General features: G+C 41.4%; 1 protein-coding gene across 1 annotated transcript in view; it reads left to right on the forward strand.

Annotated features, from left to right (window-relative positions):
• The first annotated feature begins 17,338 nt into the window (after positions 1 to 17,338).
• The window catches only part of syt7a (synaptotagmin VIIa), a 522,179-nt gene continuing 520,437 nt past the window's right edge, over positions 17,339 to 19,080 (forward strand). The window contains 1 exon segment of the mRNA XM_039755414.1: positions 17,339 to 17,669. Coding sequence (XP_039611348.1) covers positions 17,639 to 17,669 — 31 coding nt within the window. The 5' untranslated portion in view covers positions 17,339 to 17,638.

A 19,080-nucleotide genomic window follows, 5' to 3' on the forward strand; every position in this document is an offset into this window, starting at 1 on the left:
TTCTCAGATTAATTAGATTTTATATTAGAAATCCATTTTGACTAGTGCCCACCCAAAGAAATTCAAATACCTGCCTTAACATTTGTTTTGAGTGATGGGTCTGAATTTGTAATGATCAATTAACCTACAATGTGTGTCTTGTGACAGAGGAAATATATGTGATGTGAGTGGAAAACCAGAATAACCCATGCAATCATGGGCTAACCATGCAGACCACACGCAGATATTGGCTGGGCCAGGACAGGGCACACTGTGGGACTAACCACTGTGTTACCATGCTTCCCTCAAAATTTACATTAGGATTAATTCAGTATTTTAATAGAGTTGTTGCTTCATCACTCCTTACTCATGGGGTTCCTGCTTATATGGGAAAACCCTCATCCAAAAGATAACCAGGCCAGGCTGATTAACTCTAGCACCATTTTAGTGTGTGTGTGCCAAATGATCCTGTTCAAAAACTGGTTCTTATCTTGCCCTTTGTTCTGCAAGAATTAGATCCAGTCCTACTAGGTTATGGAATGGAAATAATGCATTTGAATGACTGAATGAATAAATGAGTGTTCTGGGGCTATTATGAAAATAGTTATATGGAAACTAAAACAGGTTTATATATCTAGCTGTCAACTGTGACTAACCTTAGAGTTGTAGTCTGACCTTTGCCCAGCTGCATACAAAGCTCTACCTCCTTACTTTTCCAGCCACTTAAACCTTCTTAGCTGGCCTATTCTCATTATTTTGTTAATGGTCTTCCTGCTAAGTATTAAACAGTGTAACAAAAGGCACTATATCGGTGCCTGGCCCAACACAGATGGACACGGAGGCACGCATAAAATAAATTAACTTTTATTTTTCTGTGGGGCACGTCTTTCCTGTAATCCCTACAGGCACAACACAGTCCAAAGTGCACAAACACCAAATTAAACTCACTGCAAAGCACTCTTTTTCTTCCTCCACCCCTCCTCTCAGGCAACCTCGTTTTCCTTCTCTCGATTCTGGCCCCTGAGTGGTGGTTGCTGGGCCCTTTTATAGTCCACCCGGAAGGGCTCCAGGTGGTTGATTGCCGAGTTCCGGCTGCACTTCTGGGTGTGGCGAATACGCTGCCCATACGGGCTCAGGAGTCCCATCTACAGCACCCCCTGGCGGTGCCTGCGGGACCCAACAGGGCTGCACCCAACTCCAATTCCCATGGAGCCCTGTGGGAAACTGAGGCACTGCTCCAACTCAGGGGGGCGGCCATCTATTGTACGGGGGAGGTACTGCACCGCCCAGGGCTGCTCCCCCTGAATACAGAGTGAAGGGGCGTCCCGGCCGGGCATGGACCCTGGCCGTCTGCCACATTGCCCCGTTGGGCTCAGCGGAACGTCCCGCGAGGGCTGATCTTCTCCAGGACGGGGAGATGGTATCATCCAGTATGTGGGCCTGTCTAGTGGAAACAAAACTGCGAAATCGGGCAGAGTCGTCCCAACGTCCACATACTTTGGACGTCCTCCAGGGACAACCGCTCCAGCCGTGACCACAGTGGCCGCATTCGTAGCAACGCCGCTCCCCTTTAGTTACAACAGTTACACTGTAACAGGTTCAGAATGCTGTTGTTGTCAGATCTTGCGCCAAACCTAATACTGTGACCACATTGCTCTCATATGGTCTGTCTGCAGTAACTTCCTGTCAGATATTTTATTACTATTTGCTACAGTATAAACCTGTTAGTCAGCTCATCCTTTCTGAAGTTGGCTGTCTTACTGTTTCTAAAGTCTCATTGTGCAATTCTCTTTCACTTTCTGGAACCTTCTTCCTAGGTCAGCTTACAAGTGTCCGTTTCTCTCAAGATGCAGACTGAAGATCCCATGTTTTTTCTTTTTGGCTTTGCTCTTCTTTTACCGTGTACTCCATGGTTATTCAAAGTCATGGTGCAGCCACTAAGGGTTCGTCCACACTACTACATTGCAGTTTAAAAATGTAGACTTTAGTCTCCATTTTCACTAGCCCAGCATTTTTAGCCACCTAAAGTGCCAGCTCTGTGTTGCAGTGTGGATGGGTGAAAACAAAGAGCTTTGAAAAAGCAGACTCTAATTGGTTTATGGTTACATATAATATGATCGGTCTCTGAGTGGATTCTTCTCATTACAGTTTCTCAGCCACTTTTCTCACCTTATAATTATGAGTTACTCTCACTAACAATTCCACCTCATTGTCAATTCAAACAAAACAATGTTTTTTTTTTTTTCATTTTCACCTTTCCTATTCTCTGTGTAGAAATCAGTCAGTCAGCCATTTTCCAACCCGCTATATCCTAACACAGGGTCACGGGGTTTGTGTAGAAATGAAAGTTGCAAATAAATGTCTAGCATGCAGGACATTTCCTGTTTCCACTGATGTACGCATGCACAGTGTAAGAGAATCCATCCATCTATCCATTTTCCAACCCGCTGAATCCGAACACAGGGTAACGGGGGTCTGCTGGAGCCAATCCCAGCCAACACAGGAACCAATCCTGGGCAGGGTGCCAACCCACCGCAGGACACACACAAACACCAAGCACACACTAGGGCCAATTTAGAATCGCCAATCCACCTAACCGGCATGTCTTTGGACTGTGGGAGGAAACCGGAGCGCCCGGAGGAAACCCACACAGACACGGGGGGAACATGCAAACTCCACGCAGGGAAGACCCGGGAAGCGAACCCGGGCCTCCTAACTGCGAGGCAGCAGCGCTACCAATGCGCCACCCCGTGTAAGAGAATGACAACATCATATGTGCTTCTGTTATTTTAATGTGGGTGGAGATAATTTCATAAACAATGTGAAAAGGCTGGAGTAGATGGGAATCGTTTTCATTTAAAAATTTAGAAGTGTGGACATAACCTTAATTACTCCACAGTACAAATCTGACCTGATGGTATTTATTGAGGGCTCTTCAACTTAATTAATCAGTCTTTTGTTCCCTTTTTTGTAATTTTATTCACCAGCATTACTTCATTTCCTTTAGTCTATCTATTATTGTATTTGTTATGACTATTTTTAATACATTTTACTCATCAGTCTGGTAGACTTCCACAGTCATCCCAGTGTCCAGTTGCGTATTATTCAAATTGTGCTGGGGAATTTTGCATTTCACACTTTACTGTAATCTTTTTTATCCTGTGAAGAGCTTTGAGATACTGTTAGTGGTGCTATAAAATAAATATTTGTTGACTTGTAAAATAGGTTTGTCTCCTCAAAGTGAGTTTTAAATGAGAATAATTTCACAGGAAACACTTTAGTGAATGTTGTGAGCTGAATATGAATCCAAACAGAGGCTTTTCGGTCAAAAGACAATCTCAGGTGTTAGAATAAAAAGTTTAGGCAAGCAACATGAAAGGATTTAAAAACAGGCCTTTTCAAAGACAGACAATCATCTTGAGGAAATCATTTCAGAAATTTTACAATCCTTTTATGTGGCGAGAAGCTGCAGGTGGAATTGCGAGAAATTATGTCCAGTAGGTCTTCTAAAAAAATGTAGGGAAATAGGTTAGTTATATACTTTGTTAAGAACACAGAATATATGAAGTCTGAGTAACCAGAAGAAACCGTTTAACCCATTTGTTTAGTTGATAGTTATAGCCAGGTCCATAAGTATTTGGACAGTGACAAAATTTTCATATTTCTGGCTCTGTACACCAGCACAATGGATTTAAATAAAGCAATTATCATGTAACTGAATTATACTCTTTCAGCTTTAATTTAAGGGTTTTACCAAAAATATTGCATGAGCCATTTAGGAACAACAGTAATTTTTCTGCATAGCCCCCCCACCATTTCCCCTGAAAGTCTACACTTCAATCACATAATGATTGCTTTATTCCAAATCTATTGTGGTGGTGTACAAAGCAACAATTATGAAAATTGCGTCATTGTCCAAATGCTTATGGACCTAACTGTAAATCTTCTGAATGTCACATCCAGATTTCTTAGGCGTACCTATTTGTGCTCTGTTCACAAATACATAACAGCTGAGCACCCATTGCCAATGACTGAAAGAGAGAAAAAAAAACATATTATCTGTTCAGTTAGATTACTTGAATGCAGGGATCCACCTCAACATGAGAAGAAGTTTGTGTTATACTATTGAGGAAGAGAACACCTAGGACCTATAGTAAAAAAAATGTAATTAAGAGCCAAACTGCTTTCCCAAACAGTCCACTTTGCTTTCCGGAGTGTGATGAATAGAAAACCTATATCATAGCCAGTCCAGCCTCCTCACATCACACTGTTGCTTGCCTCAAAGTCATGCCTTCCTGACCCCTTCCCTTAGATCAGTGTTTCTCAGACTTTTTGGTTATGTGACCCAATTTTTACCATGTAATTGTCTTCACAACTCATCCAGGTGGGAAACGTTGTCCTCGTTGGTATTTCCAGTACATTCATCTGATGTGGGTGTGGTTAGAAGGGGGTTAACGCAATGCCCTACATTGTATATTTAATTTCTATAATACTAATTGTCCTCTTCTAACCCCTTCCCACTTGTTTCTCTTGCCTGTGGTACTATTTTGACCAAGTAAATTGTTCGTCCATATCACCTAATTAACATTTTTCATCTATTAGGCTTCACATTATACACCCTGATGCCCATCCATCCATCCATCCATCCATTTTCTAACCCGCTGAATCCGAATACAGGGTCACGGGGGTCTGCTGGAGCCAATCCCAGCCAACACAGGGCACAAGGCAGGAACCAACCCTGGGCAGGGTGCCACCAAGCACACACTAGGGCCAATTTAGAATCGCCAATTCACCTAACCTGCATGTCTTGGGATTGTGGTAGGAAACCGGAGCGCCCGGAGGAAACCCACGCAGACACGGGGAGAACATGCAAACTCCACGCAGGGAGGACCCGGGAAGTGAACCCGGGTCTACACCCTGATGTCATTTATTTTTACTCCTTTTTACAATAAGTGATCATCAGAAACCTTCATTTTAGAAGCAATTGGAAGTAGTAATGCTTTTTATAGCCCACACAGGGTGCTAGCAGTACAGTCCAGTGTAGTGAAAATCCAGAAATAAACAAAATATACTTTTATTAGTTCTGTTGCTCTTCCCCAAACAAGTAGAGAGCAAAATGTTGCAGCCTCTCAAGGGTACTGGGGACTATGGATTAGTCTTGTCACCATTAGGAAGTAGGATGGAACACCTGCTACCACTAGGGAGCTCTACACAGATAGCCAAAGGAACTCTGTGCTGTTACTAGAGTATTAGAGTAGAGTAGAGTAGAATAGAGTATGTTACTTGAGTGTTTTTATCATACAGTACCCACAAGGGCCTAGGCTTCATAGCTCCTTCCAATCACAAGGCCTGGAGAGCATGATTTTGACTTTGGTTTTGACCGTCACTTTGCTCCTTGACTGTGTCTTTAACTCCGATCAGTTTCTCCCAATGCTCACCCAGCTACAGCAGTGTACAAAGATTTTGTTAATTCATCCTTCTCTGTGTCATACCCTTACCCTAATGTAATTATTCCTTCTCTCTCCCAATAAATCTACTTTTCATTGGCATCTTAGTCTCCAATGAACAGAGTTTGGGTTCAGCTTACAAGTGCCCTCTAAAGTCCACTACACTTTATTCTTGATTCTTTTCTCATTTCATCATAGTCCTTGAAAAGTTAAACAGATTACTTTTGCATTTATATTCAATCTACATACAGTAGACTCACACAGTCTGACCTAGCGTTAAAGGTGTGTGTGTGCGTATGCTAGAGACTGAGAGAACGTACGAACTGCTCGCTTTCCAGGGACTTGTCCTGGGAGACAAAACAGAGCTGCTGTCAATATGGCGGAGAGAAGAAGAAGGGAGGTGGGGAAGGGGGAGAGAAGGGGTATTTGATATGATAAAGAGGCAGCAGATAAATCCATTCCCTGAGCAATGAGTGTGAGATCAGAGAGAATGGAAGAGCAGACTGGGGACTGCCGAGTCCCATCCAAACAAATTACCACAACAAGAAGTGAAATCTCTGAGCAGTTCTCTGGTAGGAATTGAGAGCTCAGCAGTGGCACAAGAAGCTAAAAAGCTACATAGCTAACCAAATACACCTTTCTAAGTACAATTAATATTTGAATAATTTTGGATCGATCAATCATTATCTTTTAATTTTTAAATTTTTATTTTAAGCAGTATCAAAATTAATTAATGGTAATCCAAAATTAATAAAACATTGTGAAATTATGACTATACATTAAGTTGTAACTTCAGCTTTGACAGGTGGGGGCCTCTTTACCCACTAGGGACGATGGGGGCTATTTGTACACTGACTCTCTTTTTATGTAACTGTTTGATGTTTGTGTTAGGTTAATCAGCAGTTTTAAATTGGTATTTTAGAAGTGTGCTCCATGATGAACTGTCACTCTTTGCAAGTTCTAACCTTAAGTCATGAAGCCATGATGTGCCTCACTCCACGAAGACTCTTAATAAGTGGAATAGAAAATCAATGGAAGTATTTATTTGCTGCAGTAGACTGGTACACAACCCAGGGGTGATCTGTTAGGATAGACGCTGAACTCCCCATAGCCTTGAATTGAATTAAGCAGGTTTGAAAATATATGTATAGGTATACAGCGTTTTCAGAAAGTATTCAAAGCCCTTCACTTTTTACACATTTTGCTATGTTGAAGACTTTGCTAAAGTCATTTAAATTATGTTTTCCTTCATCAGGCCACACTCAATAACCCAGAATGACAAAGCAAAAACAAAATTGTATGCATTTTTGCAAATTTATTAAAAATAAAAAAACTGAAATGTCATATTGACACAAGTATCACAAGTATCTTTACTCAATACTTAGTTGAAGGACCTTTGATAGCATTTACAGTTTGGAGTCTTCTTTGGTCTGACTCAACAAGCTTTGCACATCTTGGTTGGGGGGATTTTCTACCGCTCTTCTCTGTGGACTTTCTAAAGCTCTGTTATGACTATCATATTCTATCAGTAGGCAACTAGCTTTGGTCTCTCTAGAGATGTTCCTTTGAGTTCAAATCTGAGCTGTGCCACTGAAAAACATTCACAGAGTTGACTCTCCACTCCTTTGGTGTCTTTGCTTTATGCTTGCGGTCACTGTCCTGTTGGCAGGTGAACCTTCGGTCCAGTCTGAGGTCCGGATCACTCTGGAGCAGGATTTCATTAAGGATATCTCTCTTCTTTGCTCCATTCATGTGCCCCTTAACCCTGACTAGTCTCCCAGTCTCTTCCACTGAAAATCAAACCCATATCATAATCCTACCACCACTATGCTTCACTGTTGGAATGAAATTGTGTGGGTGATGAGAGGTGCCTGGTTTTTTCCAGATGTGACACTTAGAACTGAGGCCAAACATTTTAATGTTTTTTATCAGACTGAATAATCTTGTTTCTTACAATCTGTGAGTTCTTTAGGTGCCTCTTTGAAAACTTTAGGAGAGCTTTCATGTGTCATCTAGACACTCTGCAATAAAACTCAGATTAGCGGAGTGTTGAAGTGGTGGTTCTCCTTCTGGAAGTTTCTCCCATCTCCACACAGGACCTAGAGCTCATACAAAGTGACCAGTAACTTCTATTATCATGGCCCATCTCCCATGATTACTCAGTTTGGCCGAGTAGTCAAAAGTAGTCAAAACTATGATGAGTCAAATTTGTTCCAAGCTTCTTCATTTTGAAAATTATGCATGGTACTGTGCTCTTGGAACTGTTCAGTGTTAAAGTCATTTTTGAAACCTTCCTCATATCTGTTCCATGACACAATCCTGTCTGTAAGTTTTGCAGGAAACTCTTCTGTCTTCATGACTTGGTATTTCCTCTGCTGGAGGTGGCGAGCTGCACTAACTTTCTCTCTCCGTCCTCTGCAGACTATCTCTGGGTAATGCCACTAGGTGCCGCTGCTATTGAAGATGTCACTTCTGGTCCAGAAGACAGCACTTCCGGTTCTGGAGCTATGGATGACAACGTTTCTGGTCTCAATTGGCGCTTTTCCAATGCATAGTCGGCACAGCACGGTTCAGTACAGCTTACCTTGGTTCGGCTCAGTTCGGCTCGGTTTGCGTTTCGAATGCAGTTTAGTATAGCTTTAGAGTGGGCGGGATTATTCATGTGTCGTTATAGTTGCGCCGCCTCTACTGCTCGCTCTTCATTTTTTTTAACTTGTCCCTACACTGTTTGTAAGTCCGATGGTAGCCATGTGTGACCAAGAGCTTAGCGACCTCCTGAAAAACTTTTTCATTCCGCGTCTCCCCACCCAGCTCTCGCTGGATCCGCTCCTCGGCTACCAACGAGAGGAACGTCTGTACTTCCTCAATAGACCACGAAACAGCCATTTTTGGTTAAAACAAAATGGTGCGTCCGAACCTTCGCTGGCTGTGCTAAAAATCTAGCGGGTCTGTTGTGTCTCGTGTCGCAAGTTCAGTGACGCAGTAATGACGATTTTCTCCGGCCAATCAGTGACCAGCAGAGTTTACACGTCACTTTTGGTAACGGTTCGCGCGCTTGGAACCTCGGCTGAGGTGGTACTAAAAAAAGGACCAGGTACCAGGTACTGTTCCCAGTGGAAAACCCCCCAAAAGTGAGCTGAACTGAACCGTGTCGTGCCGTACTATGCAGTGGAAAAGCGCCTAATGACATCACTTCCGGTTCCGATCCAGATGATATCACTTCCTGTCATGGTAATCAAACCAAAATCAGTTCTGTTTTGGGCTTTAACCTGAAACAACTCACCAAAATTAACCTTTTGCAGCCAGGGCACAATATATGGGTGGCTGCCCCAAACCTTTTTTGATGTACTCATGTCTTTCTTGTTACAATGTCCAACAAATTATATTGACCACAGGTGAACACTAAACTAGGTGTAGAAACAACGATGATCAATAGTATGGGATGCACCTGAGCCATATTTCAAGTTTCACAGCAAAGGACCAAAATACGTGTAGTGTTTCAGTTTTTTTTATTTTGAATGAATGTGTAAAAATTCCAAAAATCCTGTTTTTGATTTATCATTCTGGGGTAGTAAATGTTGTTTGACAAGGGAAGAAAATAATTCAAGTGGTTTTAGAGTAAGCGTGCTACATAAGAAAATTTGAAAAAAGTGAAGAGGTCTGAATAATTACTGAAGGCACTATAATTGCTTAAAGGCAGAATGTGACTGGTACTACTGCCTCACACCTCTTCAGTCACTAGGTGCTTAAAGGTTCCCATTATAGCTTTCCTGATACCAACAGATTTGAATTTCACGTTGACTGGTGACTGTAGTTGCTCTGATGTGAAACGGGCAAATGTGCCCTATGATGGTCTACCACCCTGCACACTGTGTGTTTTTGCTATTCATCATAGTTTGCAGACTTGCTCTGGCCCACTGCTATGTTGAACTGAGCTAAGCAGGTTTGAGAATACATTTATGTTATTTACTTGATTTTCTTGCTGAGCATGGGAACTCCAATCCATTCTGGATGAAGAGGATTTCTGGGGGAAGTAAAAGCATGTACAAGAATTCTGAATCTTACCTTAAAGCCAGTGCAATACATATTCAAAAGTCTTTCAAGCTTGTGGCACACTAAGTATTTTCTTTTTCAAAATTATGAGTGCCAAGTGCCAAACTTTTAAATACTCCCAGAGAAGGTTTTAAAATTCATTTTTTTTAAGGTAAGCACAGATACATGAAGTGACTCAAAGGCATCCAACGACTCAAAACCAAGAAATGAACCAGCAGCTTTGGACTTTAAAGTCCAGTGCCTTAGCCACATGATCTCCAAAGATAAAAGAAGAGCTTCAACATGATATTAATGTTTTGCATAAAAATATCTTCTAAAAACAATTTCAGCAATTAAAAAAAAAACATAGTCAAGAGAAAAGTAAAGTACGTCACCATTTAAGATGCCCTGTACCCTCCCAATATTTTATAAATGTTACAATAAGGTTTTAGAACTTTTTCTGTATAAGATTTGATCTCAGATTCTCTCATTTTCTTCACTCTTACTGTATAGTGAATTAAACGATCCCTCACTCCAACCAGTAGCTGATGTTAATGCTAAATGGACATGAACACACATACTGGCAGCTCATGTAACCCCAAGCCACTCTTGTTGTGAATTTGATTATTTTTTAATGCTTCGATTTCTGCATTATGTTTATGAGTTCATTTTTGTGCCATTTTGAATTATTTTTATTGGTATTATGGTGTGTCACACACGTGCGAGTTGGAGGCAGTCAAAGAGCCTAAAGGTAAGTGAAATCTCGCGAGACAAGGGTTTATCACGTTGTGCTTACCTGACTCTCTTTCTATCTACAGAAAACCGGAAGACAAGTAAAACAGTCTCAAAATCACAAATCCAAAATGGCCGCGATGACGTCGCTTCCGGTTTCCATCTGATGACGTCACTTCCGGTTCCAACTCGATTACTTCAGTCTGCTCCTGGTGACGTTGGTTCCGAGGTCCCGCCTCCAAACGTCACTTCCTGCCAACCATTTCCTCCCATCATCCCATCCTCTATATAAACGCCATTTTGTTACAGCATTTCATTCATTTGTGTACTGAAAAAGGTCATATTTGGATCATTCTTTTCATTTTGTCTGGACGACAATATACGGGGATAAAACCCCAAAAACTTTTTCTATTTTGATGACTCGTTATTTATTACAGGTGACATCACCACTGTACTATCTTGGTTGAGTTCCTTTTGCAATTGTTGCTATTCATGTGTTTCTGACGATGACATCCTTTGTTATTTACAGGTTTGGACATTGTGGTGACATTTAAGAGCATTACCCCTACCTAAGCTGGTAGTTGTGCAATATACACATCTTTACATTCGAATGAAGATCTCTCAGAATTAATCTTTATGTTTAGCATTAGAGGAAGTCTCAAGATACTCAATGTGTAGCTTTGTTGTTTGATAATATAGCGTCATGTAATTTTTTTTCTTGTGCTTTAATAGATGACATTTCATGATGTTAAACTGTAAGTTCTGTTCTTTTTATCTGATGTCTTTAAAAGCAGTAAGTTTCAAGCACAGAAAGAGGAAATGTTAGTAGAGACAGAAGACATTCTTACAGAGAGAAAGTGAATTTTCACTGTCAGAGTTGCAGACCGACAGCTTTTGCTGCAGGATTTAAAGAAAACTCGTAATATTAAACATAGCAAAATTTTACTTTTAGAAAGAAGAATTATTAATATTCATTTTCTAGACTTTCTACATGCATAAAATGTGACCCCATTTGTGCATGCACTCCTTGTAAACATGTGCTTATATGGTCTTTGAAAATGACACTAGACAGAGAGAGGCCAGGGATGTTCACCTTGGCCCTGACAAGCTTTAAAAAGTCAGCAGCTTCAAGCAACAATGGGGAGAATCAGGATGAAGAAGAAGAAGCAGGAAGAGTATAGCCACCAAGAACACCCATGTCATGAGAATCAGCAATGCAACCTTGAGTCTCGATGCTGACACTCATTGGCTTTGTCAGCCAGCATCGTCTATGACAACACTGAACTATCCATTTTGTCTGGTTGCACATTCATTTGCTTTTGACTTCTGCCTTTGGCACATTTAAGCATTTTGATGCTAAAGACTATAATAACTGAATAAAAATGAAAACATGCTACTTTCCTGCCTTGCTGCTGAGGAATAGAGAATAGGAAGAGGTGTCCCCCAATACTGAAAGTAAAACACATTATCAGTCAGTTCTGGGAGTAGAATGGGCCCAGGTACAAGTGTATTGAGGCTGTGGGCTGTGTCTCCTTACAGTTCAAGTGATTGCAAGGATAAGAAAACAAGAACTGGAGTGGAGGACATGTGTTTGGATCTACTGTACTTAACAAAGAATCTGGTAATGGGAATAAAAGAATCCATGTCTTAGGATAGGGTTGATCCCAAAACCTTTCCACAATAAAACAGAGACCTATCATCTCCACCTTTTCAAATCCACTGTCTTCTCTACTCTTAAAACAAAATCCATTGCCCAGTCTTCCTTTTGCACTACTTATAATGTCTGCTGCTCCAACCACACTAGGACACAAATTGTAGCTTTTACAAACATATAATAATTAGTGGCTAAAGTGTAAAGGCTAACATTAATAGCTACTTCTGAAAAAGACTTGTCTGGTATAATAAGATCAAAGGAGACAGCACAAGTGTTGGGGCAACCAGGGGCAAACCTTGTGTAATTGAAAATGACTGACCAAGAGGGCGCTTCTTCTGGTCATATGGCCGGCAGGGAGAAAGAGGCAGTTCCAGGTGGGCAGAAAATGGAAGTGACATTGTTGGACGAGAGCTGCCAATCTTACGATCTGCATAGGGAGGAGAAGAGAGAGTGTAATCACACAGTGCCTTTGCCTTGATTGGTAGAGAAGTTCTATCACCTGAGCTCTTAAACTCTCTCCCATGCACACGAGCATGACACTGGTGAGAAGGAGAACTCTCAACAGGCATATTTATGACACAGAATACAGGCCTTTGAAGTGAAACTATTCAAATCAATCCATTTGCCCATTTGTTGCCATTTAGTCCAGTTCAGGGTCACAAAGACTGCAGCCTATCTTGGCAGCACTGGGTAAGGTGCTGCCCTGGACTCCACTCAATTCAAATACACACCCACAATCACTCATGTGAACCTGGTTTAGTGTAACCAATTACTCTTGCGGGATGCAACAGATTAGCCTGAAATATACCCATGCGCTCAATGGGAGAATATCCAAACTCCTCACTGAAAATAGGACGTCTACACTGCTGCCCTGACACAGTTCATACTTGTTAAGTTCCTTAGGAAACAAACTGTAGGATCATTTTATCTTCACCGAGAGCAGGGGTTTTCAACCCAAGGTAAGTTAATCCATAGGGGGTAAATTTCACCTACTCAGGGGGTACATTTTCATAAAAAAGATGAAGTTGTGACAATCTCAGTTAGTTCCCAAAGATAACATGAGACTTGTTCTTTCAACAACTGCACCAAGAATATCCAAAACCGTAGGTGAAAAGCAAGAACAAGCGTCTTACTGATTGATGTGTCCTCATCAACTCAGTGTGTTTTGTTTTGGAATATTAGAATCTGCTCATCATTAGTTTTTCCTAGATATGTGAAATAACATTATTTTGTGTTATTTTAATTGTTATTTGAACTTAAAAAAAATGTTAAAAACAGTAAGCTTAAACGTTCCCCTTTGTCGATCGTTTTAGTATGGTACAACTGAACAAAACAGGGTGGGGTTAAAAAAGTTGCCACTGGGTAAACTGGACACAAAAAAGGTTGGGATCCCCTGACCAAGGAGAAACATTACAAATCAAGAAATAGCCTTTATTTAAACATGATAACAAAAAAGGCCTATACCTATACTGTGACTTTCTAAGATAGCATTGTGACATAATTAACAACATTAAAGTCACATTCTCAATGCATTTAAGTGTCAGACAGTGTGGCTTGAATGACTATAAGGTGCAAGCATTCTAAAGATTTTTTCCACCAATTTAACTCATTTTGTGAGAGAAAATGAGGCAAAATGCTTGTGTTTCTAGTATTGGTTGCTGTGTTGCACTCAGGATTACCAGAGGAGCCTACCATAAACAAATAATGGAATAAATGGGTAAAGACCATGAATGGATGGGTGGATGGATGAATGGATGTTTAACAGACTGAATTATTTGATTGCACTGCACAAGTTATTTAAAGAAGCATGAACCATATTCAGATTCTAGAAGTAAGTGGGTCAGTGAAACCAAGTTATTCAAATGTCCACCTCCTGACCCGGGAAACCACTGGGAATCAGTTTCTTAAAATCTCTCCTCAAACACACCTCCTCATGCTGGAAACCTGTGAACATGAGGCACACAGAACACACCCATCCGCCTCCGCTCCCTGTCATAATAATGGCACCCACATGTAATTAGCTCTTGTGTGGGTTTCGTGGCTCCACAGTGAGAGCCCAAGGACTCCCCGCAGGAGGCCATTTGTTTTGTGTAATTACAGGGCTTCTGGGTTCATCTTGTTTTGTCACCAGCCAGCTGACATCCGACAGACTTCAATGCCAGTATCTTGTTTTCTTCAGCTGGATCTCTCTCTCCCTCTGCCTTTCTCTGGCTCCATTATTGAAAACCTGAGAGCGGAACGTGAGCTGAAGGATGGCATGGACAAAGAGAGTTTAGGAGCTTTGCTCCTGTTTCAGTGGAGGATTTCTTTGAACGCAGTCCCTCTGTAAATGAGTCAAATATTGTTGGATGAAAAAAAGCACCAGGCATGCCTGCAAGAAAAAAATCTTCCCACAACATCTGAAGAAGCAATTACAGACAAGAAGCCGGCAAAGGGGCTTGAAAGATATGAAATTGAGACTAAAAGGGACATGTGCACAATGGCATTTTGTTGTTCTTCCTATCCTTTAGCGAACATTTTTATCTAGAAATGAAATATAACAAGCACTCTGACATATTTACTCTCGCTTAAGCCAAAAGAATAAGAAGTCAGAGCAATGGCTTCCTTTAAATAAAGTATGTCTTAATCACATTCTGCTTGTGAAACTAAATAAAAGACATCAGTTTTAATAGCCATGCCTAACTTTTTTCCATTTATTGAATTAGAATTTCCCCCCTTTTTTTAATCAATGCGTAGTATGAAGACTGAATAAGAATGTTAATTCACCTCAGGGCACCCCCTCACACTTTGACCAGTTTATCCAAAAGCCAACATTATTTGTGGACGCAAGCCCAACTTTCTGAAGTAAATCCTTGCATTTCAGGGTAAAGAATTCTCAAAAGCCAAGTAGCAACAAGGGAAACCTCTATGCCGTCAACCTTTCCCAGCAAAAAAAATAAAATTTGTAATTGTCATTTTGTAATAGCAAAGTCATTATTAAACATCATTGCTTTTGACTGCTTACATTAGGATTGGAAATGGTCTGATGAGTAACAGATCTTCGAAATATCTATAACCAGCACTACTGAAAATGGGAATCATTAGAAACAAAGGTCGGTACTGACTTCATAAAAGGAGACATGAAGAACAGACAGTCTATTAGAACAGAAAAACACACAATGTGTGCCGTTTTCAGAGTCTGCATAGAATTTAATTAACTATCCATCACACATGCCACAAGCAGGCTTTTGATGAAGATAACATCATTACCAAATCACCTTGATGATTAGAAAACGAAAGGTCACTGGTGACTTTACAACACAAAAAAGGGCACCATCAATGTTACAATAGTTACCAAATATTTTCTCGAGATAGCCATTTTCCAAGCCTGTTGTATACCAATTGGGGAGGTAAGGCAAGACAGCCACATCCCACCCTGGCAGTAAATGATATACTATATGCCAGAAAGTCCTTCACAGGGGACACGTTTTTTGACAGTTAGAAGAAGTAGAGTACTTCAGGTAAATCCCTACACTGTTAAGCAGAAAGTGTGAGTTGAACATATCACATCCAGTATCATAACTTAAGACCCAAACATGGTGAGATGACAATGTTACTTGGGGTTAAAATAAAGAATAATACTGTGTGACTGTAAACAAAGAAAAGTGTCCAAACCTGTATAAAAACATTTTAGATTTTTAAGAGAAATGTAACATACAGTACATTTTAAAATACCATAGCCAGGAAAGTGCTTCTGGGTTTTATAACAAATGAGGGTCACGATGGCTCTGAAAATGCCTAATAGACACAAAGCCACAAGTCGCGTTGCTGTCAGAGTCTGCTTTGCCTTTATTGCATTACAACACCCTGTAGGTTCATGAAAATGGACTGCTGCTTCAGAAAATGTCATCAAGTATTAATATTGTTTTTACATAAGCACTTAGGCTAACACCTTTAGCACTATTTGTTTTCTGTAGTGTTAGACATCTGACAGCTTTCAAGCCTAGTATGGAACTGGTCACCTTGACAGGATCAGTCATTTCTTCTTTAGCATTGTGATTGAAAAAGGAGGTGATGAAGTGATATTGAAACCAGGTTAGGAAGTGAAGTGGGGAATTTCTTCTGTACTAAAGAAACATGCAGCTCTATTGGTAATATATGGTGGAGCAACTGGGGGAATTTGAAGCTGAACTGCACTCTTAAAAATAATGGTTCATTAATGGCACTGTATGATTCATTACTGGGTTGTGTAGTTCCACATAGGACTAGCGCTTGAAAAAATTCAGTTTCATTCATAAGGATTATTTGCATATGAAGTTTGTTCTTTGTGTATTGAAAAACTTCCTAATATGTGGAAAAATCTGTAATGCAATGGTAGGCTGCCTCCCAGGACACCAATAGAAGAAGAAAATCTGGACGTAGCCCGTGCTACTGCTGTATGCAGCAAGAATCCTTTTAAAATCATAAGCCATTGATATGTCACAAATCTGTTACCATCTATATAGGGTTATTTACTCCATGAATCCTTTTATGGATTTAAATAAATAGTTTTCTGGAACCTTCATGTGGATGGGTCTTTTGGAAACCAAAAACTTTCTCCTATGGCATCGCCCTTGAAGAACCTCTCTTTATTTTTAAAAGTGTTCATGGATATGGATACAAATTTCCCCTGCCAGCATTAAACAATATAAAATGTCCAACTTTGCAAAGTTTCCCATAGTCCATTCTAGCAATTCTGAGCATGTCTAAGTCACAAATGTAAGGGAGATGAACAATGTGCAATAAATATTCCAACAGCCTTCCTCATTTTCAATCTATATTGTGCCTTGTTAGAAAAAAAGCCCACGCAGCGGTGCCGAAGTGGCTTAAGATAGCAAGATAGTCCCATGAATAGGTGTGAGACAGAGTGATGAAGTGAGTATAAAATTATGTGAAGATGTGCGTGTAAAGCGGATTGATGGGCTGACAGCAATTATCAGTGTAAAGCGCAGCACCAATACGCTGCGGTGCGCTCAGTACCTATGTGAGCCGCTGGGGGCGCTCGCCAGCTGTGCAACAGGAGATGCGAGGCAGCACGCTCTTTCCAGAAAGGAGAGAATGCGAGCGGGCAGTTTTCGGACACACCTGAAGGAGCGCCCCTGACCTAAACGCTCCACACACCCTAGCCACTGACCCCATCCCATTTGGCCCGTTTGCCTTTAGGCATCTCGCCAATCGTCATCTTTTGAATGTCATTTTTACAATACTGAGCCTGGCCAAGAGCTACCGGGTTCTCATCCCGTGTCCAAATCTTCTTTTTCAGTCAGTTAGTCTTGTGCGTAGAGAGCGTGCCCTGTCATTTATGTTTCCGATAAATGGAGGGAGGAAAATGGAAAGTGAGAGAGCGAATGAAATAAAAGGAGATGGACTCGAATAAAAAGCGAAGATGATGACTTGCTGTGTCTAATAGCATGACAAACACAGATACCCCTGAATCCCGAAGCTCTCTCTCTCTATCTCTCTCCCTCCCTCTCCCTCTCTCTCTCTCTCTCTCTTCGTCTCTCTTTTTTGCTCTCTTTGCGCCCCCCCTTACTCAAACACACACTCTCACGCGCGCGCACACACGCACACATACACACACGCGCACACAACCAGCAAGGAACGCACGGAAACCTGGGGGGCGAGATATTAAACAGACCAGGAGAGACCGCCACCACCCCACCCCCAAAACAGAAGAAGAAGGAAAACTACAATAAAGAAAGACTTTGCATAACGCAGAAGGAGCAAGCGTTCATCTATATAAAAGACACATAAATAAAAGGAAACAAAGACAGCGATGTACATCAACACAGAGAATGACAACAAAGGTAGGAGGTTTGTTTCCTTTCGCAGTCTGCACTTGTTTCGCATGTTACGTTATTTGATTGCATTTTACCAATCATTTGCCATTCGCTTAATTTATTGTCCTTTACTCCCTTGATGTTGTCGAAGTGGTCAATTTAAAATTTTGGGAGAGGATATCCTCTGTATCGCTTTTTCAAAGATCACTTAGACCTGTTGTTGGCGCTTGAGGATGGCATTCCAACTAAGTGAGCGGACTAACAAGGTCAAACCGTCATCGACAAACCCCAGCGCGGCAGTCTTGGGGTGCACACTTAATCTCTTTACAGATTTGGAGAACTACCATGGTTTCTTGAGAAATACTTCTTTGCTAGTTGCATTTTGGCATTCTAATTCAATTGAATCTATACGTGAGTGCGTGTGACTCTGCCCCTGTGTGGCATACTCGTGATGGGGAGTCATTTCTTAACGGTAACATACTTTTGCGTTTTTACCTTCTTAATTTGCAGCTATTTGATGGACTTCAGTAAAAACAAGCTTCTATTTCCTTGAATACGATGACATGACTGTTAAAGACAAGAGTGTGGACGTTGTCTGGATGCCTCCTTACGTGCTGCTCGTGGTTTGTGCACGCGGGCTCCGCGGCTATTATCTATAATTGATGCACATGGTCTTGCATAACAGAAGAGATCTGCCTGGCCGAGGATGCCATGGGCCCGAACCCCCACCCCCCCCAAACGGTGCCAACTTTGCGCGTAAAACGCGGTGCTTGATCGTTGCCCTTTGCTTCACCTCGGCTGTGCGGTCTCTACACCTGTTTTTTTATTTTCAATTCATCGCGCGTCTTCTGCGCTCAACAGTACCAGAGGGTGTAAATCGCTACTCGCGGTGTACTGAGTGCCCAGTGGTTCTCGACTGGTGTCACGATGCGCGCTTTCTGGCAGGGGCATAAAGCATCTCACTTAAATTTTGTGTGTCAGGCTTTCCGGAGATCGCGCATAATTTTGGAATGTAATGAAAGCCGGCGCCTGACTTTATTCGTGCCAATCATGGTCCCATCGAGACGCTGGCGGATTTTAGCTTTTGATAGTAAGTGGGGTTACCCTCCGCTGAGTTCCTGAGTTTTGTTTCACTCAAACCACAATGGTTAGAGAAGCGTTGTCAGGCGATCAGCGTTGCTTTTCGATGCGACTACACATACTAATTCTCAGCCCTCATTTCTTTCCTCTTTCTGCTTCATATCCACAATTCGTTGTGATCATGATCGCAATATGTTAGCAAAGATGTATTTTGCTTTTCTCGACACCCCCACTCTTATATCACAGTATATTGAATCCTTCCTATTGATCTAATAGGTGGCGGCGGTGTGTGTGTGTATGGATGGGGAGGTGGGTGGGTGGTGAGGAGTAATTTGTTGGGTTGTGGCAGTGCCTGTCT

The sequence above is a fragment of the Polypterus senegalus genome, chromosome 1 (genome assembly GCF_016835505.1).
Source record: "Polypterus senegalus isolate Bchr_013 chromosome 1, ASM1683550v1, whole genome shotgun sequence".
NCBI classification, from domain to species: domain Eukaryota; kingdom Metazoa; phylum Chordata; class Cladistia; order Polypteriformes; family Polypteridae; genus Polypterus; species Polypterus senegalus.